Consider the following 21,016-nt stretch of genomic DNA (forward strand, 5'->3'; position numbering starts at 1 on the left):
TTTAAGGATGGGATATAATGACTCCCAATTGACCCCAACCGACATGCCGATATATGGATTCGCAGGAGTTGAATTCCCCGTAGAAGGAATAATCAAGTTGCCAACAACCATAGGACAGGAACCAAGGCAAGCAACTCAGATGTTGGACTTTGTGGTGGTGAAGGCTAGTTCGACCTACAACGCTATCATGGGAAGAACAGGGATACATGCCTTCAAGGCAGTCCCTTCTTCTTATCATTCAGTTATATGAAGTTTCCGACTCAAGATGGGATTGGAGAAGAAAGAGGAGATCAAAAAATGGCTAGAAGCTGTTATATGGCCTCTTTGAGGGCAGATGGAGTTGGGGGGCAGGTTCTTCCTATTGAAGATCTGGATATCCGAGAGAATGATGAGAAAAGGGGGAAGCCAGCAGAAGACTTGGTTTCAATTCCTTTGGCCCCCGAAGATCCTGGAAAGGTGACTTTTATTGGAGCAACGCTCGAGGAGCCCCTTAGAGGGAAGTTGGTAAACTTTTTGCAAGAAAATAGTGATGTTTTTGCATGGTCAGCAGCTGATATGCCAGGCATAGACCCGGAACTGATTACTCACAAGCTGAATGTGGACCCAAATCGGAAGACGGTAAAACAAAAGAAAAGAAGTTTTGCTCGAGAAAGGCAAGAAGCTATAAAACAGGAAGTAGAGAAGCTCTTGGACGCTGGTTTCATTGAGGAGATTCAATTTCCAGAGTGGCTAGCAAACCCTATAATGGTGAAGAAGGCTAATGGAAAATGGAGGATGTGTGTGGACTTCACTGATCTAAATGATGCCTGTTTTAAGGACTGTTTTCCGTTACCAAAGATCGATACTTTGATAGATGCCACTGCTGGGCATGAAATGCTGAGCTTCATGGATGGATTTAGTGGATACAATCAGATCAAGATGCACAAGGACGACATTCCAAAGGTATCATTCATCACTGACTTTGGTGTTTATTGTTATCTTGTTATGGCGTTTGGTCTCAAGAATGCAGGAGCCACCTATCAAAGGTTGGTAAATAAAATTTTTAAGGATCTTATTGGCAAGACTATGGAAGTTTATGTTGATGACATGTTCGTCAAGAGTCTAGTAAAGACTGATCATATAGCCCATTTAAGGGAAGCTTTTTAGGTCCTGAGGTACCACAAAATGATGTTAAATCGTACAAAGTGTGCATTCGGAGTAGGATCTGGAAAATTTTTGGGATTGATGGTCTCCAATAGAGCGATCGAGGCTAACCCCGATAAAATAAAGGCAATCCTGGACATGGAACCACCAAAAACTATCAAGGATGTTCAGAAGCTCATAGGAAGGGTTGCTGCATTTGGACGATTCATCTCCAAGTCAGGAGACAAGTGCCTATCATTCTTCAAGTCACTAAAAAACATTAAGGACTTTGTATGGAGTGAGAAAAACCAGAGGCTTTCGAAGAATTGAAGAAATATATGGTGCATGCCCCGTTGTTGGCCAAGCCAGTTTTGAATGAAGTTTTATTCTTGTACTTGGATGTTTCAGAGAGTGCCTTGAGCGCTGTATTGGTTAAGGAGGAACTGAAAGTCTAAAAACCCGTATACTATGTCAGCAAAATTCTGCATGGTGCTGAGTTGAATTATTCAACTATTGAGAAATTTGCTCTAGCCTTGGTAATGGCTTCGAGAAAGCTGCGTCCTTAATTTCAGGCTCATCAGATTGAGGTGCTAACGAATCAGCCCCTGAGAAATATCATTCACAGTCCCAAGGAAAGTGGGAGATTGATCAAGTGGGCAATAGAGCTGGGAGAGTTCGATCTCGAGTATAAGCCACGAACGGCAATAAAAGCCCAGGCACTAGCTGACTTCGTGGTGGAATGTACCATACCCAACCAAGAAGTCGGGGGGCAGGAAGATAACATACCTCAAGACAAGGAAGTTGATAATGAGGATAAAGAGAAGGTTAATAAGGAAAAAGAATATGGGGTTCTCTATTTTGATGGAGCATCAAAAATGAATTAAAGTGGAGCAGGTTTGGTTTTACAAAGCCCTGAGGGGTTCTTAATTGAGTATGCCATGAAGCTAGACTTCCCAACCACAAATAATGAGGCAGAATATGAAGCTCTGATAGTTGGTCTTGGCTTAGCAGGGACACTTAGAGTCAAGAACTTAAAAGTCTGTGGAGACTCGAAGTTGGTCATATCCCAGGTGAAGGGAGAGTTTGAGGCAAGGGATGAGACGATGGCTAAGTATGTCCGCCTAGTAAGGGTCGTGATGACCCAATTCGATGAATGTCATTTTGAGCACATTCCAAGAGAGGAAAATGCTAAGGCGGATGCGTTGTCAAAATTTGCTTCATCTGAGATGGAAGAAAGTTCTGGAAGTGTATACTATCGCGTTTTGAAAACACGGAGCATTGATGTTAAGCTTGTGGCTCCTATAGGCCTGGGGACGTCATAGATTGATCCCATTAAGGCTCACATTCAAACCGGCTGGTTACCAAATGATGCTACTGAAGCACGAAAATTGGTTGTTCGAGCATTAAGATACTCTTTGATAGATGGAATTCTGTATAAAAGATCTTTCGTGGTTCCCTACTTAAGATGTCTCAGGCCGGATGAGGATCGCTTGGCTCTTGAAGAAGTACATGAAGGCATATACGGGCAACACTTGGGAGGCAGGGCATTGGCTCATAAGATAACCCGTTTAGGCTTCTATTGGCCAGAAATGATGGCTGATGCCAAAGAATATGTAAAAAAATGTGACCGTTGTTAGAAGCACGCACCAGTTGTTAGACAACCCCCCGAGATGCTGACCTCTATCAACTCGCCCATCCCCTTTGCTATGTGGGGAATGGATATATTAGGGCCTTTCCCCATGGCCATGGCACAAAGGAAGTTTCTGATTGTGGCCATTGATTATTTCACCAAGTGGATTGAAGCCAAACCCTTGGCCAAGATCACAACTAAGGAAGTTGCACAATTCCTGTGGGAAAGTATTATGTGTCGGTATGGAATTCCCCGCATCCTAGTCACTGACAATGGAACACAGTTCAACAACGAGGAATTCAAGAAGTATTGTGAGGAAAATGAAATCGAGTTACAATTCACATTTGTGGCCCACCCGCAAGCCAATGGGCAAGCGGAAGTGGTAAACCGAATAATCCTGGATGGACTAAAGAAGAGGATCGAGAAGTCAAGGAATAACTGGATGGATGAAATACTCCCCATACTATGGGCCTATAGGACTACCTGTAGAGTCACGACTGGAGCAACTCCCTTCATGTTAGCATATGGTGCAGAAGCAGTTGTTCCTGTAGAGATATCACATTCCTCCCCCAGGATTCAAGTTTTCAATGCTGAGGAAAATGAAGAAGGACAAAGGTTAGCCCTGGATCTAATTGATGAAGTACGAGATGAGGCACATGCGAAGATAGTGGAATATCAGAAAAAAGCTTCGTTCTACTACAACCTAAGGGTTAAAGAAAGATTCTTCAAACAAGGTGATTTAGTTTTGAGGAAAGTGGAAGCTTCTGGTGTAGGGCAGAAAGGGAAACTTGTCCCAAATTGGGAAGGGCCGTACAAAGTCAAGAGCGTTCAGGGTAGAGGAACCTACAAGCTGGAGACTATGGATGGTTTTGAAGTCCCGAGAACTTGGCATGCACAAAACCTGAAGGTTTACTATGTGTAAAATAGTTAAAGTACGATTCTCACTTGTCAGAATGACAAGTAGGTTTATAGCACCTTGAAGCTTTGCTTGCTTAGGATTTTTCTATATAGAAGATATGTTTAGATTTTATCAGGGTTGAACCCATTTCATGTAAGGTATCCAGAATACCAAGTTATAGTATAAAACCTTCAACTTAATCTTGGACTGTTAGATTAATTGCATTATGAAAGATAAAACCAAGTTATAAACTTGAGTTTGAAAAATACGACGATATTTGGGAAAAATACAACTGAAAACAATAAAAGTCAATAACAAAATTCAAATATTGTCTAATAAAGAAGAAATACATAAAAACTTAGGCCTTGGAAGGCTGGGATTCTTCGGAACCACTATCCGAAGTCTCCTCGGATGTCTCAGTTGTCCCCTCGGATGTCTCAGTCGTCCCCTCGGAAGTCCCCGCAGAGGTTCCCTCGGAACTACCTTCGGATGCTTTGGATGCTGCAGGCGACGCTGGTTTATGAGGCGCTGCCTTTGGAGGCTCTTCTACCCTGGCCTTCTTTATAACGGGCTCAGGCTCCTCCTCAGAAGAAGTTTCCTCCTCTTCAGAGCTGGACTCGAGCTCCTTCCTCTTTTGGCCTTGACTACCCGATGGGCCGTCCTTGATCAAATCAGCAAGTTGTCTGTAACACCCCCAAGTGCTGGAACTCGCACAGGGCAAGGGAAGGAGGACTGTTCGAAGACTTCTGGAAATTCGTCCTGAATGGCCTCCACAGCGGCATCCCAACCTTCCTTATACCTGACTGGATGAAGGAGGGCATCATGCTCCACCATTAAATCTTTGAACTCCTGAGTGTCCATCCAGCCGTCAAAGGCTTTATCTTTTTGAGCCTTGAGGATAACATTTTCAGCCCGGGCCGTTTCCAAATCCGAAGTAGATGAGGCAAGTTTGGCTTCAAGGGCCTCTATTCTTTGGTTGGCCTCCTCCAGCTTCTTGTTCGCGTCCTCCAGGCCAACCTTCCATGCCTTGGCTTGGTGAATCGCCCCTTGAAAATGGTCGTTCGCCTACAAGAAATACAGCAAAAGTAAGAGACGGGAAAATCAAAAAGGCAACTATGAAAGGTTAAGGAAAAAAACGTACCGTCGCCAAAGCCTGAGCTCCGAAAAGCTCGTTCCCCTCCAAGTCCTGTTGAAGGACAAAGTCTTGATAGTCAACCGGGGAGATGGAATGCTTAGACCATTCCTTGGAAAGCGTTGTGCTGCCGACAATCGAATCCTTGCCCCGAATTCCCCAAGCAGGTTGAAAATAAGACCCTGGTTTATGCTTGGTACGTAAAACTTGGTTGGGGCCTTCTTCGCCTGGTTCCATTGCTTAGAGTAGGAACTCCGGGAAGCGATCCCCAAGGCGCGGGTCTTTAAAGACCTTTCCGGCACGCTTCATCCTGGTCGTCTCCAGGTCTTTAGGCTTTGTAGCCTCCTCAATTTTCTCAGCCACTGCAACAAATGAGATAAGTAAGTTGAGAATTAGCAAAGTAGAAAATGGAGGAAATAAAAACAACTAAATAAGGAAGGAAGCGTACTCTTCTTATGGACGGGAGAAAGGCCGCGTTCTACAAGAACGGTCTCCCTGATAAGATCCCAAGAATGGGAAGTCCCATTATCTTGCGTCAGGAGGTTGAAAGCCCTGGTCTCCTCCTCAGAAAAAATTATATCGTTTGGGCTCCCATCTACGGCTAGCCCAAAAGACGAGCGAAATAGGGTGCCCCAATCGCCACCCTCCCAAACGACGAACAGAAAATCTTCCTTCCACCCCAAATTGTTGTCAGGGATGGACTTCCCGTTTATTATGTGAGGAATGGTTGGGCGCTGGTTTAAAGAAACCCAACCCGGATTCTTGTCAGGGCTATTCTTGAACTGAAAAATCTTTCTGAAGACAACAACAGAGGTAGGGACGTTGTGCTTGGCGCATTGCGACAGATAGCACAGAATCAACCTCCAAGAGTTAGGAGGGAGTTGGCAAGGGCTGATGCCCACATCAGCTAGCAGAACAGGAATAAAGGGGTGAAAGGGGAGTCTGATACCCGCCCTTAGAGTATCCCTGTAGACGCATAGTGCGTCCTTCCTCCACTGACTGGCCCTGTCGGCCGGACCTGCAAGAATTAGCTTGAAAGGATCCTTGATTCTGAAACAACCACTCAACTTTTCCAGCTCCTTTGGATCCCGCAAGGCACTGATATGGTCGTGCGCGTCTAGATGTGCATCAGAAGGGTACTCGTCCCTGCGGGTGTTGATCATATCGATCAAGGAAGTGTACCTTGATCGAATGGGGAATTCATTGGATTATCTAGCCACATTCATCTTGGCCAAACGGGTCATTTTCTTATCATCCATCTGAAAAAAGGGCACATAAAGAGATAATTTTAAAAGCGCAAACTATGCAAAAACAAGCACAAGAAGTAAAGGGAGAAATTTTACCTGAAGTACTGAAGGCTTTGGGGCTTAAGATACTCCGACTAACTGTTATTGCTCTGAGATTCTTAATAGAAGAAGAATTTAGAAATGAGAAAGTGAGGAGCAGTAGACTCTACTCACTCCTTTAAATAGGAGGAAAAGTGAAGTTGAAGGGACAAAAAATCCCAGTAAGGATAGAGGCCCAAATGAAAAAGCCCAGAAAATGGAACATTCCAGAATATTCCAAGGGAATTCGAAAGAAATTAAATAAAATTCCCGAGAATTCTAGAGAATTCTAAACAGGGTATTTTGATATATTAAGCCCAGATTAATAAGAGGCCCAATAGGGGTTTCTTGATATATTAAGCCCGGATTAATAAGAGGCCCAATAGGAATTAAAAGGCCCAAATCCAATTAGGATTTGGAAAAATACAAAGCCCAAATCAAAGCCCTAAAAAATATATATAAGGCCCAAAAAGAAGATTAGGCCCAAACAAAGGCCCAATCCAAATTGGATTAGAAGGAAGCCCAAAAAGACCAGGATTGAGGTCGAAATCCAAGTCGTAAATTCTGCTCGAAATCTTTCGAACAGACACCCGAAAATAACGGGTATAAAAGACCAGGATTCGGGTCGAATTTCAAGTCGTGAATTCTGCTCGAAATCTTTCGAGCAGAAACCTGAAAATAACGGGTATAATTAAACTGGATTGAGGTCGAAACCAAGACCAGGATCGAGGTCGAATCAAGTACAACATTTTTCAAGTATGGGGTACAGAAACCTAGACTTAAATCCAGGTCGAAGAATCGACTAGGATCGTGGTCGAAGCCCAGGTCGTGAATCCTAGTCGAAATCTAATGACCAGGAAGCAAATAAGCACAGAATATTCGAACTAGATCCAGGTCGAAGGTTCGACTAGGATCCTGGTCGAAATCCAGGTTGTGAATCCTAGTCGAAACCTTACGACCAGGAATCAAAACAAGGACAAATTTTCGACCTAGATCCAGGTCGAAGGTTCGACTAGGATCCTGGTCGAAATTCAGGTCGTGGATCCTAGTCGAAGTCCTTCGACCAGGATTGCAAAGCTGGCCCAAAATTCGACTAGGATCCAGGTCGAAATTTCGACTAGGATGCTGGTCGAAAAAGGGCTGGAAATTTGAAAATATTTGTGGAAAATTGCAGAAAATTTGGAAAAATCCCGGGAAAAAGGGAAAATTCCTGAAAAAATACCAGAAAATCCCTAAAAATAGGGAGAAGGTGAGAAAATAAAAAAAAAGGGGGGGAAGTTTTTAAACGACCCTGAAGCCGCGTACAAGGCAAATCGTTGTAACGTGTAGGTCGCTCCACATTTTACGCAAAACGGTACCCTGAAAGGGAAGAACGAACTTAACTTTTGCGAAATCTTATACGGTTTCCCAAAAGTTGGGGGGCAAATGATAGGGATAAATAAATCCTGATTGTACAATTAAATATTACATTAATTATACATGATTTGGGCTGCTAGGTCCAATAAGGAGATGTATGACATTCAGACCAAAAAGGTTAACACAGTGATCAGGCCTGATGGACCAGATCAGGCCTGATGGAACAAAGAAGGCCCAAAAACCCTGAATATTAATTAATTTCGTAATTAATTAATAAGGGAAAAATCAGCTATTGAAAAGAGTTCCGATAAGGACATAAATCCTTGAAAATTAGCCTCAAAGGGACCTAGAAGGATAAGGAATCAGTTTCCTACTATTTAGAACTCCAAAGTCAATTCTAATTTTGAGACTTGGCTACCAAGTCTCCAATACCAAATCCAGTTCAAGGACTCCCACATCTATATAAGGGGTCTCACCCCACAGATCAGAACTACATTTTTTGGCTTGATTCTCTAATTCACAGAGATACGTAAACATTTCGTAAAGGCAGAATTAAGCTACGAAACACGAAAACAGCCATTAAAGGCCTCGAGCTCACGTTCCTTAGTAATAAATACAGCAATTATATATATTAGTTTTTAATTCATAACAATATTGTTTTTTACCTCTCAGTTGAATATTAATCACACGAATATCAACGAGAAACAATTAAAACTATTTGCAATTAATATTGTTTTTACCTCTTAGTTGAATATTAATGACACGAATAATCAACGAGAAACAATTAAAACTATTTCCCCTGAAACAAATAAAGCAAGAAAAAGAGTTGCCAGCCGGGCCACAAATTAAAAAAATAAAATTAAAGAGTAGGTTTATGCGATTAGCTATGTTACTCAAGCTTTAAGTTGACTGAATCTTTAATTGAAAAGGTATCTTGTTTTAATTTGGTAGGTTGCAAAGAGCACATTATTATTATCATATATTTCAATTGCAATTCAACATCTTTTAAAGTGCAAAAAAACTTGCCCATCCCCTTCATCTTTTCCTAATACATAGATCCTACTCACCCCTTTGCTTGTATATATGAAGAATCTCCCAAACTACTGTGTCAACTTCGGATAATGAGTGAAGTCTTGACCCTTACCTGAATCCAGACACCAATCTTCATCTGTTTCTTTCTATGTTGCTATTAAGAAGTTCCACTACTCATTTGGAAATACACCTCAGTCCTCAAATAGTGACATAAAAGACAAGCTGGCATTGTGAACTTTGACAGCTCCAGTCTCCAGATCATATAGAGCTCAAGTAGTCTTTAATAAGAGTCATGAAAGCGTTGCCATACGAAGCATTTTCAGATCCCTGAAACATGATTCCGTCCATTCTGGCTTGGACTCCATCAGCTAGTGCCAAGCCTTGTAGTAATTCTCTTAATGTTTGGTCCACTCCAACTATAGAACTTCCTATGCCACTCAAAAGTTCGGGTAGGGTCGACGAAGGTCTTGAGAGCTCAACAAGAGTAACCTGGACAAGTTCAAGCAGGAGTCTTATCATTAGTTCCATGTTCATCAGACAATATAGAATGCAACTTTTTCAACTTCAGTAGCATTTTTTTGTTCATAAATCATAAGTTTAAACTGTTGCAATTTTCTAAAGATTAGATATGGAAACAGTCGGACTACTAACTAAGGTCATTACACTTTTCCTGCCCATTTTCTTTTTTATCACGATAACAATTGTTGCATCATCACCATAAGTAATGAAGACAGTCTGGAATGAACAAATTTCGGTTCCCCCCTAGTATTGATCTTTCAGAACTTCTCAGCATGTTACTTCAGTTCATATATCTTTTCATATTTCTGACAACTGACACATGAGTTTTCATAATTTACAATTTATGTGGCCAACTCACCAACACAATGATGACAGTATTACTTCATTCCCATGTAGAATATAACAGAAGTAAGCCATATATATTATACTCAAAAACTAACAATTATCAACCTGTTTATTCTCTGGTATATCTGCTTTCTTCTTTGCTATAGCAACAGCTCGTGAGAGTCCACCTATAGCATCAACTAAACCTCGTGATGCGGCATCATTCCCAGTCCAGACCCTGCCTTGCGCAACCTCCTCCATTTGATCTACCTGCCACGAAAGTTTGGAACTCAATGATTGATGTGATGTACAAAATTCTGTTGTTATTCTAATATAGTACCGTACTGTCATTGATCTTGAAAAAGCTGCCTTGTCTCTAAATTGTGAATATGCATTCTGAGCAGACTTGGCAAAAAGTTCTTCTTCATCTGGTCTGGAAGCAAAATATGAATACATGTCAACTGCACAAGCCACTGAGGGGCAGAAACTCACCAAGGACCTTAATAAATGTGTTCAGATTAACTTGTATGAATATTGAGGGTAGGAGAATTTGATCACAAGACCTCTCCTATACTAATATGCTTTAATACCATTTTATGACCAACTCAAGAAGTTTATGGTTACAAGAAAACCACTAAATGGATATATTTTATATAAGAAAACATTACTGACAGTCACAAAACAAATTGCGTCGTAAGATTAAAATGATATTATGTAGTCACATCCTACATGATTTCTTAAAAATTGAGGATAACTGAGCCTCAAAAGTTAACCACTATGTTGCTAATCCAGATAAACAGATATCTACTATTCATTGTAATTCACAGTTTCATCTTACACAGTTAATATTATAGGATGCATAATATGAAGGATTCAAACTTGGAACATATCATACATTTATTTCCGTGTTTAATCTAAATATTAAGGACATATTGCATACTATTTTATAGACATGTAGATCACTTCCAAGACAATGTAATTATTATTAATCAGATAGGATATTATCAGTAATATTATTGTTCATATGTAAATAATCTGATTTAACCAAGGTCAACGATAAATATTCAGATCAAGTTGGATCAACTAATGGCCTAATGTCTAAATGAATCAATTTAAATATACAATATTTTACGTATAATCAATTACTTCATTTTTTCCCTAATATTTTGAGTGTCACTTATATATTGGAGTAGGTGAATGTGTGTTACTTGAAATAAATAAAAGCATCTTACCTGAATGGTCTCTGATCAGCTGCAGTAAGCTCTGCATATCTTCCCCGTGATATGATATCCTTATTGAAGCCTATTCTCTCATATAATTTCCCCAAATTAAACTTTCCTACAACCAGGTATTCAAAATCAATTAAGCAAAAAAAAAAAAAAAAATCTTGCAAAGCTACAAAAGGCACAAACTGTGACTTTGCTATATGACTTTAGTAGCACATACAATTTCATTGTTTGAATAGTATGATATACATTTTCGAGGCAGAGGTCAGAAAAAATAGTCAGAGAAATATGATCACGCAATGTAGGTGTTTGGATAATCAGACATTTATGATCATGCTCTGTAGGTGTGTGACTAGTCTTCGACTTGCATAGTTATAAGAGGCTGAAGGATAGGCATCTCTCAAGTGGCTTTTTCTTTTTTTACTTTCGAGAGACGATATAAGGGGTTTCCATGATAACAAACACGTATACAAGTTCACATATACTTATTAAGGGTTTTGACAGCTTATACTCCTATCCAAACAGGTTCTTTGTCAAACTACAGGGTTTTGACAGCTTATCCTCCTACCCAAACAGGTTCTTTGTCAAACTACAGCAGTAAATTTATTCATTCATTTTTTCCTCCGGTTGGTAACTGATTAATCATTTAATCTCTCAATCTAAATTTCTAGCAATCCTGCCAAGAATGTCATATTTACAGCTACTTTACTGATTATTTCTGATCTTCTTGATTTAAGAAAAAACCTATAAACTACCATAATAACTGTAGCTACCTGTTACAACCCCAATTGAACCTGTCAAGGTAAGATTCTCAGAAACTATAGCCCCTGCTGCCATAGCCATATAGTATCCTCCGCTAGCTGCAACATCCGCCATTGATGCAACTACTGGTTTAGAGGCAGCAAGAAGTCTAATTTCCCTCCACATTCTGCATATTATAAACACCAAATGCCCTAATTAATATGCCACGCTCTAGTTTTTGCATTTATAGTTATTTGTTTCTTTTTCATGACCTTCACAAGGGATTTGAACCTGAAAAGGAGAACTGGGTGTTACCACCCTACTAGACGTAACACGGAACCGAACCCCTTGGGGTTTGCTCCAGTTTAACATATTAAAGTCTTAGACTTGCAAATTAAAATTAGTATAACAAATAATTATATCCACAGATAACATATTAAGGGAGGAAAGAACATTCAAGAAAGAGTTTCTTGAGTTAAGAAGAGCATCTATATTCACAGGAAACTGAATATTTTAATTGGGGTTCATCTACCCTATCTTACACAAATTTATTTTTATCTTATATTACTCATGTTACTACATTTTAAACCATTATTGAATAGCTCAGTACCAATCCTCAACTTCAAGATAGACTGGGAACAGATAATCAAAGAAACTAGAGTAACATTTAAACACAGATCAGTTTAATTTAACATTTAACTAAGCTGAAAACAGCTCTCAGATTTCGTATACTAACTCGACAAGTAACAAATGAAAACAAACGGATGCAGATAGAGTCAGATTTCTTGGCACTAAATCATTAAACTCTCTATGGTAAGATTGCCCCAACTCATTTGAATTATAATAGTTTTGTTTCAATCCCCCAACACCAAAATAGTTCCTCTCTTTAATTTTCACTTTTATTTGGAGGACCATAAATTGGTAAAACAGTTTTATATTTTGTGGCTACTAATATCAGTATTAATCCATGTGCATCTCTGGGGCAATAATTTATTGAGACCATGTTAAGTAACAAGCTCTCCTAAAACCTTAAGGTGTTAAAGAGGAAAACCTTTCCAGGATCTCATATCATATTGTAATAAAAATTACCTAAATTTGGAAGAGCAATCATAAATTTTACTTACAGATCAGAAGCCAGTGCATCACCTCCAGGACTATCAATCCGGATTATAACAGCCTTGTACCTTTTGGACTCTGTTTTTTCACATAAGTAAAATAGGATTGAATGATCAAGTAGAACAGGATTAAATGATTTCCACACAAAAATAAAGAAGGAACAATTTATTGTGTTCCATACTTGAACCCTAATTGACATAAGTATTAACAGATCATTTACAACACAACTATATATCAAGGATGTGGGAGTGTTAAAATGCATTTTTTTCTTTGTATATGTTGGCATGCGTGATGCATGAGTTAGTTGCTAATGCTAGTAGTAAAAATCAAACCTACATATTTCTAAGAGTAACAAATCTAGCAATAATCTCAATTTAAGGTTTTCATATAGCTTTGTATCTTTTCGTAATAGAATAATATTATTGGAAAATATACGTGGACCTACAAACCGGAATGCAGACAGAATACACCAAACATCTAAGCAAAGTAAAAAAGAATAAAATCTAAATTTGAACAGATAGAAACCACTCCTAGGTCTGACATCAATGGAGCACAATCGCTCCAAACCTCTCAGATCACCTAAATAACAAACACATCTATAAAAATAATAGGCTTTGATTTTACGTTCATCAAGGTTTGAAGACCAAGAAATTTTAATAAGTTTTGTTTTCAGCATAAAAGAGAAAAGCGGAAAATGAAGCGCAGGGGGATGATCAATTTAAGTATATTCAGTAATTTAAGAGAGAGGAGTATGAGAAGTCACAAAACCAAATATGTGTCAAAGGAATGCAAAATGGTGGCCTTACTAAATATATTTCAAAGTTTTTAATGATTGATGATGACAGAATATTGCATGCCTAAAAGTATAACTGAATGGTCATATTCAATGTAATTTATATAGGATTTCAGAGATATGTTATCTTTCAAAAAAATAGTGTAACTACAGCTTTCATGACATTAATCCACACTTGGCATTTTACGGGGAATGTATAACTGGAATGTTATGCCCTCTTCCATAATTAAGATGCAGAACATCCCAGTGTTGTCCTACGGCAAGTAAAAATGTGATATATACCTTTTACACTGCGAATCTTCTCAATGAATTGCTCAGCGATTATACTTGAACCGGGTGAACTAAATCTACCACGTACACGACTAATGCTTCCAGATGCTCTAATTATAGCAATTTGGTCTTTTCCACCTGATAAACCGAGAGTCCATCTCTTTACTCGCGAGTACTTTCTGTGGTTGGGATTTAGATAAAAGTATTAACCATTAGTAGACAGTGCGATCCAAGATATACAACTTATTAATGAAGACAGTCACAAGACCTATTCGGTGAAAAATTGAACAAGACGACGGAATAGAACTTCTAATCTTAAGGGTATTTATATACAATTCTTCAACAAAATGTATGACAAATTTCGTGAATCCCAACAGAAATTTGCACTTAACCTTAATCTTGCATACTTGGTCCGTCCCATCATATACAGAAACTAGTGTTTATTTATACAACGAAGTAGTGAAGAAAGGATTTTGTAGAGGTTTTTGAAGCAGGTTTATGGTATGTAGGATAAACACAAAAAAATATAAGCTAGTTTGAGAGGAAATTGTTAATTGTGTTCAAACTAAAAGTAGCACCATTATACGTTTGTGGAATAAAGTCTAGAAGCCAATAATGATTTCTTGAAACTAAATAAAAGAAAAACAAACATGCTTGCGGACTGAACAAAAGAATAAAGAATAAGGGTAGAAAATAATAGAACCTGTAGTCAACTGTTGGAAGCTTTTTGTCCTCTTTAAGTCCCATTCTTTCTTTCAGCATAGAAGTAACCTGAAAAAATTTGGCAATACCATTTACATATCTAAGTAGAAAAATTACAACTGACAGTCTGACACACTTGCAAAGGTTTAAAATTAAAAGTAGGAAGTGAACAAGAGAAATTTATTAATTCCTAAAGTTGGTTAGAGATCTTGACATGGAACAAAAATTTATAGTACTACAAGAAAAGAAGAAATGAAGAAAATAGTATTACCAAGAAAGGAATTACTATGAGCTAAAAGAGAACAAACATGAAAAAAAAATATAAGGATATATCTTTGATGGAGGAGGCAGCACTTATAAAGGAGAAGATGAACGAGAATTTGGTATCTGTTTGGACTATGAGCATAATTAGTGGGACCTGTAGATGTAATTGCATGAGCGGTATATATATTCTAGAGTTTTAATGAACCAAAAAAGACAGGGACTACAAGAAACACAGTATCAAAGTTCATTACGATGGAGCATGTGAATAATATTTCCATTATTATATCTTCTATGAAAAGGCATCTAATAATCCTTTAGAGATCATTCAAACAAGGAAATAGCATTTGTGCAACTGTTAAGAGCCTTATCATACCTCATCATCATATTTTATATCTGTTATCCAGCCTTCTTCTTTTAGCCTATCAATTTGGTAAATTCCTTCACTGATGAAATTCTCAATTTCTTCTCGTTTCTTCCCTGCAGAATGGATCACATTCATCAAGTTTAATACAGAGAAAACAAAAGAACAAATGACTATGATTACCAAACTTACCTTTCATAAGAGAAACGTTGTCTAACCAATGCGCATTAATATTATCAAGCAATTCCGTTAGCATCTCCCGATTCGGTTCCGAAATACTTTTTCGCGTAAGCTGATCACCAGCACTCTTATATTTACCGATCCTTTGCACTTGTGGCTCAATCCCAACTTTTTCAAGAACACCTGCAAAAAGAAATTTGATGGCACTCCGCTGCAGTTAAAAAGGAATCATGAGCTTAAATTTTAAGGCCCATGCATTTGCAATACAACACGTGCACATTTAACAATGAGTCTAGTGCAGATCAAGATATTAACTGGGTAATTATCTAAACTGATGGGTACATTATAGTTCATCAGAGTACAGGCTGTCACGTGAAGGCAATGCTCTTGAACAAGAATCTGCATTAACTATGCATACATCAGAAGCATTTGCATGAGATGACAACTGCTATAGAACTTCTTCAATTGATAGACGCACTAGACTAAGAAGTGATACATGGATTTGGGTACGATAGGGAAGGACTAGTGCCTAGGTTAGGAAGGGAGGATAATGTATGGCCAATAGGCATCGAATTTTTTACTAAACCATAATTAAGGTATTGAACATACGAATAATATATTGTTTAAGCAAAATTTTGTCTTAAGAATAGATATCTCTTAGTTTCTAAAAAATATTGGTACTGCAGAATAAAATCTGATACTTTATAATTCACAGGAATTGGTTGCTAAACTATATAGTAATATCAAATCTTATTACTGTAAAACGAACTAGAGTCGTTTGTGTTCTAAGTTAACAGAAGGCACTGAAAGAATTGTGAAAATATGTAAAAGAAATTGTTGGTGTAACATGTGAAAACCAAGGTAGCATAACAACATAAGTAGAAAGCTAAATCTGATACTAGGTATAACTATGGTATAACTTTATGACACAGTCAACCCCATATAATATGCATTATCTTAACACAAATTTATTAGTAGAACAATATGATATAATTCTGGATTCCGCCTAAGCCTCAAACACAAATAAGAGTAAGATGGTAACCTCCAAGAAATTGTGCTTGAACACTTAAACCATATAAAGAAAAGTAGGCACTTGGTGGGGCATATAGCTCTTCACAAGCACACCCGAGATAATACTCTTTTTCTCCACAAGCAGGGACATAACACAATATGAATTTTCCTATAAGAAAATTGAAATTCAATGAATTTACAATTTAATCTGGAATCATATAGCATTATTCATGAAAAAAAGCCTGAATCTTATAAGCATAACTGACAATAATAACATCAACATACATCAGAACCAGCATGCTTCGACTTGAAAGACACGACACTGTTGAATTGTACACTTGGCATTCTAATAACTTGAACTACCATTGGTAAAAATGTAGAGAATAACTGGCACACTATGCAACCCTGACTCATGGTGTGACAGTAGGACTCAGATGGATCCAGGGATCAGAGTAAAAAAAATTGAATACATTAAATTCTTAGATTTGGTTCAGGAATTGGACACGGGTTTCAGTACTCAGCATGAAAACTTAACAACGAGAAAAGAATCTAACTTAACAATGGGTAAAGAATCTTTACCCACTATGGACTGTGGACATAAAGGTTATACAATCTTGATAAGATTTAGATTATTAGATATAGCCCAAAATCAAAAGAATAACTTAGAAGCATGTTGCTCACGCCATTGGAAAGCTTTCTATGTGTATACATAAGGCCTTAAATTTTATTTAAAACGTAAAGTGCAGAAAGGTAAGTGCCCAGTTCCCAGTTTCGAAAGAATGGATGGATCGTATTCATGTCTCATACCAGCTCCCATTTCATCCACAGATTTTGGTAGAAAGAATGGAGGGAAGTGAAATTGTGAACAAAATTAAGGGATATAAGAGAAAAGAATGAGTGACTGCAAAAATATCTATGATTAGTTTGGTAAAGAAAATGAGGAAGGAGAAGGAACATTTACTCTATTAATGGGTTTGGGATTTAGTTCAAACAGCTAGTTATGTAAGGGACGCAGTAACAAAAATCGTAAATGTCTACACATAAAACAGTACAAACTTCTTTCACTCCAAGCAAATACTAAATAAATGTCTTCTATATTAACAAATGCGCTTAAACAATAAGGCCCAGCAGAATAACTACACCTGATTTCTTGAAATCCAAAATATGTCGACGAATTTCTTCAATTTTACCCCATCCACAATCCAATGGTTCAATATGCAGATAAATACCAGATACACGAGGATCATATGCTGCCTTGGTAAAGTTTTCACAAATTTGGGGTAAAGATAAACCCGAAGCAAACCTGCTCTTGAGCTGATCAGTTATCTGAACACATAAAAGATGTACACTTGTAAACAATTTCACAATTTTAGAGCTACTAAGAAGTACTAACATAAAGAACCAATAAAATGTGTTAAGTGTGTGTTTTTCTTAGAATGAAACATTGATATATAAAAATAAATGGCAATGAGGTTATAAAATTTAATTTAATTGGACAAGATTATTCTTTTGTCGGGGGCAGGTTATTCGATTATCGAATATACATACCTGACCGCGGAGTTTCATAGTGAAGACACTACCTTTCTTAACACGCTGCCAAGGCAAAGCAAACAACATTCTCAACTTGACAACAAAGCTCATCCAAGAACTGGGTTTCTCATATTCAAACTCTCCATTTGGATAATCATTACTTTTATTGTTATTATTTTGAGGCTCTAGTGATGATGGTATAGTTCCATTATTAGATACTTCATCATTAGTTTTGGTGTCAGACGATGAGTTGAGGGCGCAAACAACAAAGGGGGTTTTAGTAAAAAGGGGTTTTGGGGAGAGACGAAATGGGCTTACTTGCTTGGGAATTGAGGAGTGGGAGAAGAGACATGTGGCTGAAAGGAGCTTCGACATGAGAGAGAGAGGGAGAGATTACTTACATGGGAAGACGGGGGCGATGAAGACGATAATGTATTAATCGTAATGTTGAAGTTGAAGATACCCCACGTCGCCCCTTCTATAATTCTTTGGTCACAGTGGCGCCAACCCCTAATTTTTATTCATACGAGTTGTATTTGGGAATAACTCCTCCAACTCATTCCACTATTTGGGACTAATCTTTTTACTAAATTATTTTGAAAATTATATTATTTTTAAATACAACTCTAACTCACTAATATTAAATTTTACATCATTTGTATATCTTTTATATTATTTTATTTTTAAAATATGAAAATAAAATTAAAAATAATAAAGTTGTGAAATACAAATCAAATAAATTTGTTTTAGTAAAATATTATTAGGGCAACATGAAAATATATAAAAAGTCTACAAATTTAGTGTGACGTCAAATTTGGTATAATTTTTGGTGTACACTAAATTGATGTAAAAGTGTAAATTTAAAGTTGGGTTGAAGATGATCTTAGTCTCGCAAGGTAACATTCAAAATAGGAATATTGTGTTTTTTTTAATTACTAACATATATAAATGCTAGAAGTACGAAAAGTGAATTACAAAATTGTTGATCGGCGCCAAATATTTGTTCCAAGAGTAATGATACCGTGGATTAACAATTTTTCACCAAAGTTGTGTCATGTGACTAATGATATCATGGACCGGAAGTATGTGTCGTAATCTATACTAAACTATAATAATTGGAATAATGTATAACGAGCGCGAAGAGATTCGCTGGGCGGAGCAAGTTTAGTTGGGTCGATTCATGTAAAAATGAAGATTTTGGATGGACAATTCATATAATTATTATTAAGTAATTTTAATACATAAGGAAAATTCAATCCTTAATATTTTAACCCTGAACAAAAAAACAATCCCCGTGAAAACCCATTATTTTCATGTGATAACAGGATCGCCGATTCATTTGTTTAGGTATGCGTCCATCCTCCTATACTGGGCATCAGCCATCCCAACACCCTCATGAGCTCTAGAAGAGCCTGCCTCATCACGACCTGGCCTAGACATGGTAGCACCAGCTGCTGGACGTCCTCCTAGAAGACGATAACCCATCCCATGCTCCTCGGGCTCTCCCCCCGTCCACTCCTGCATCGCATTCAGAGTCCCTGAATCAATAGGAGCGGCTGGCATCTGCAACTGCTCGTGAGAAGGCCAATGAACTCCCACTGCTTGGCATAGCTTTGTGACAGTAGATGCATAAGGGATATTCATGTGCTTTGCTCCCCTCAAAAACTTCAGAATTCCTTGGTAGATGAACTCACCAAGGTCCACATAATACTCCTCATTCAAAATACCCCATAACAACCTTGCTCGCTCAACTGTAACCTCATGTGCATGTGAAGTAGGTAGAATATTAGCACAAATAAAGGCATTCCATGCACGGGCATACCTGTTCATCGCAATCGCCAGAAAAGAACGATACTCATTAGTCCCAGTCTTGAACTTCCAAACCGTGTCGGGCTGACAGAGAGTAGTACAAATTAAATCCAAATCAAACTCCTCGGAGGGCTTCTCATTCCAATTCTCCTCCGTGGGCTTCCGCTGTCGCTGCCCAATCACATGGCGACTCGCCTCAGGATGATAATCCACCGTTAGCCAACACACTACAGTAACCCATTCTTTTCAGCCTTTGCGTTCGCATAGAACTCGCGAACCACGCTCATCGGAACCGCCTCCGGTGACTCACAAAAAAAATCCAACCCTTCTCAGCAATCATCGGCAACAACTCACCATCCCTCCCCGATGGTTAGAATCCCCTCTCCTTCAAAATCGGCTTACCCAGAAGCGTAGTATAGTCCTCCTCAGCAGCCCTATCAAACAAACGAGGTCTCGCAGCAGTACCCCTTGACGAATCAGCAGTAGGAACAGTGTTGCTGCTATCAATAGTCCTGGATCTCTTGGGTGCCATTGAAACTGAGAAAAAGTGTTTAAGGTTTGTGTTTTTGAATATGGGAGAGAGTTTTAAGGTTGAAAGTGTATGGGGGAGTATATGGAGTAGTTGTATGTATATATATAGGGTAGGAATTAGGGTTAATATTTGATTTGGAGTGGGGTTGAGGGTTAAAAACGTGGGTTTATGGGAAAAGGATTCGTGGGTAGTGGGTTGTGTTTTTATTTTTGTGTTTTCTGATTTTTTTGGATTTTTATTAGGCTTAAAAAAATTTCAGGCAGACGGGTCCTGAGCGGCCGCCCAGCTGAGCTGAGCGGGCGCCCAACATTCTGAGCAGCCGCCCAGCAAGGCTGAGCGGGCGCCCAGGTGCTCTTTGGAAAAATATTTTTTCTTGCCCTTCTTTTATAATTTTTTTGTGTTTTTTATAGGTTACTGATTCCTAAGGGTTCCTATAACAACAAATCTTGGGTTGCCTCCCAAAAAGCGCTTCTTTTACGTCATTAGCTTGACGTAGCGTACCTTGCTCAAGTTGACAATAAAACGGCACTAACCACTTCCCGGTTTGCCGTGTCCCCATAGTAATGCTTCAAATGCTGACCATTAACCTTGAATGCTTGGCCCGGATCATTCTCAAAAATCTCCACCGCTCCATGTGGAAACACAGTTTTGACAATAAAAGGTCCAGACCACCTTGATTTTAACTTTCCAGGAAAAAGTCAGAGACGAGAGTTGAATAAAAGAACTTGCTGCCCCGGCACAAATGCCTTAGGATATAGCTTCCTGTCGTGCCACCTTTTTACTTTTTCCTTGTACATTTTGTTGTTCTCGTAAGCCTGGAGTCAAAATTCATCAAGTTCATTTAACTGAAGCATTCGCTTCTTCCCAGCTGCATCTAGATCAAAGTTCAACTTCTTCAACGCCCAATAAGCCTTTTGCTCAAGCTCCGCAGGTAAATGACATCCCTTAGCATAAACAAGTTGAAACGGGGACATCCCAAGTGGAGTCTTGTATGCTGTTCTATAAGCCCAAACAACTTCATCGAGCTTTAAAGACCAATCTTTCCTTGACGGACAAACAACTTTCTCTAGAATGCGCTTGATCTCTCTATTAGACACTTCCGCTTGACCATTCGTTTACGGATGATAGGCAGTAGCAACACGA

The 21,016-nt window shown here is 38.5% G+C and overlaps 1 protein-coding gene across 1 annotated transcript; it reads right to left on the reverse strand.

Annotated features, from left to right (window-relative positions):
- Positions 1–8,362: 8,362 nt before the first annotated feature.
- On the reverse strand, positions 8,363–18,031 carry LOC141717938 (serine protease SPPA, chloroplastic-like). Its single transcript, XM_074520205.1, has 13 exons — positions 17,551–18,031; positions 17,145–17,328; positions 16,034–16,171; positions 15,004–15,174; positions 14,824–14,927; positions 14,188–14,255; positions 13,497–13,663; positions 12,430–12,499; positions 11,338–11,492; positions 10,571–10,676; positions 9,684–9,771; positions 9,465–9,608; positions 8,363–8,984 (listed from the first exon to the last, which is right to left on the reverse strand). The coding sequence occupies exons 1-13, from the start codon at positions 17,905–17,907 to the stop codon at positions 8,754–8,756; spliced, it is 1,983 nt and encodes a 660-aa protein (XP_074376306.1). The 5' UTR covers positions 17,908–18,031; the 3' UTR covers positions 8,363–8,753.
- Positions 18,032–21,016: the final 2,985 nt, after the last annotated feature.

The sequence above is a fragment of the Apium graveolens genome, chromosome 4, assembly GCF_009905375.1.
Source record: "Apium graveolens cultivar Ventura chromosome 4, ASM990537v1, whole genome shotgun sequence".
Classification (NCBI taxonomy): domain Eukaryota; kingdom Viridiplantae; phylum Streptophyta; class Magnoliopsida; order Apiales; family Apiaceae; genus Apium; species Apium graveolens.